This window comes from Fulmarus glacialis, unplaced genomic scaffold (genome assembly GCF_000690835.1).
Source record: "Fulmarus glacialis isolate BGI_N327 unplaced genomic scaffold, ASM69083v1 scaffold26552, whole genome shotgun sequence".
Classification (NCBI taxonomy): Eukaryota; Metazoa; Chordata; class Aves; order Procellariiformes; family Procellariidae; genus Fulmarus; species Fulmarus glacialis.
The window spans coordinates 13,972-15,521 of NW_009196329.1; the positions used below are offsets into that span (position 1 = coordinate 13,972).

The 1,550-nt window shown below is 35.3% G+C and overlaps 1 protein-coding gene across 1 annotated transcript; it reads right to left on the bottom strand.

Annotated features, from left to right (window-relative positions):
• Positions 1 to 276: 276 nt before the first annotated feature.
• On the bottom strand, positions 277 to 426 carry LOC104072653 (protein FAM19A5; the record flags this gene model as incomplete). Its single annotated transcript, XM_009572176.1, has 1 exon — positions 277 to 426. A coding segment is annotated over one exon (150 nt), but the record flags the coding sequence as incomplete, so codon positions are not given.
• Between the last annotated feature and the right edge of the window lie 1,124 nt (positions 427 to 1,550).

The window sequence follows — 1,550 nt, forward strand, 5'->3', positions numbered from 1 at the left end:
CTATCATCACATGCAAAACATAACAGCACCATGCCCTTAACATTCAACTGCATATCAAGCTAAAAGAAAAGTGAAAATTCCAATTAAAAAATTGTAACTGAAATATCTATACTGTTAGTCAGTAATACCCTTTTGAGGAATTTCAGTGGTATTGCCATTGCTAGTTGGGACACATGAAAATTTATTCTATAGAGCTTTTATTTTTTTATGAGACACTACCAGTTTACACCACTCTTGTATTGGTAGAAACTGATTGAATAGATCTTTGCTTCTTACCATCAACACAGGCTGGCCTTGCTCTTGTTGTACCGGCAATCTGTCCTTTTTTACATGCACAGCGAGCTGTTTGTCGGGCTATAGTCCTTCGGGGCTGACTGCTATCTCTGTCCAAAGTAACAATCTCACATGTACCTGCAGCCAGCTGACCTGGAAAAAGAACCAGCAACAGGTACCAGAGTCACTGAATGCACTACAGGCAATCTATTACAGCCGAATAGAGTCACGGCCCTATGTCACAGCAGACACTCCACAACAAATGGGCAGCCAGCTGATGGATATAATAAAACTGGGATGACATACAATTTTTCTTTGTGGTGGACATATGAAAACCCTGCAAACTGGTTCTGTCAGAAAATGATTATTGTTCCATAAAAGCCAGAGAGCTGAGGTCACACAGGTTACTTTTACTTACGTTGGCTAAGTAAAGGAACAATCCGCTTTTACAGCAATGAAATTTAAATGGTGTGCTCTTTATGTACTTTCAGAAAAGAAATGATAAAGTATATGGAAAACAAAAAACTTCCCCACGTGTCCATGAATATGATGAAGTCTTAACTGCTTTGCGTGCTGGTTTTGAAACAAAAAGTCTTTCAAAGTATGCCCATGTTTGACCAGATCGTCAGTCCTTTGGCTCTTGCTTCATCTAAACTGAATGGTAATTCATTCTCTACCTGACTCGTATTTGAAGCAGCTGGTCTTTTTCCTTTTACTAAACTCACTATGTAACCATTCTGCAAAGCATAGTAAAATGACACTGCCCCATTAGCTCAGCAACATTGTTTGCTTTTTATTGATTTCTCCATTATATGTAGCTTTTCCTGAATACTAAGGAAATCCACACCACCCAATTCTGAATTTGGACCATGCTATAAGAGGCAAAACAAAAAGTTCCAAAAAATTCTTTTACAAAGAATATTAGTCTGAAGTAAATGTTATATATTTAAAATGATGCACTTCTTCTGGTACAACCAATAGTAGGCTACTAGTGTATCAAAATACTATCTTTTACAAGCAAGAAAGATACATTATTGAATTTCAATGCATAGTAAGACTGAAAAAAATTCCAGCTATCACTTTGTATTACATCTAATTTCTGGATTTTATGGTACAGTAGTAAATATAATTTATTTTGGATTTTGTGTTTGTAGGCAATCAATTATAAACTTTCAAATGAATATGTGCAAAAATATATCTGCAAATCACAAGCTTACTACATTTTGTTTTCATAGAAAAATAAAACAAGAATTTATTCTTATTATTGTAAGAATTTG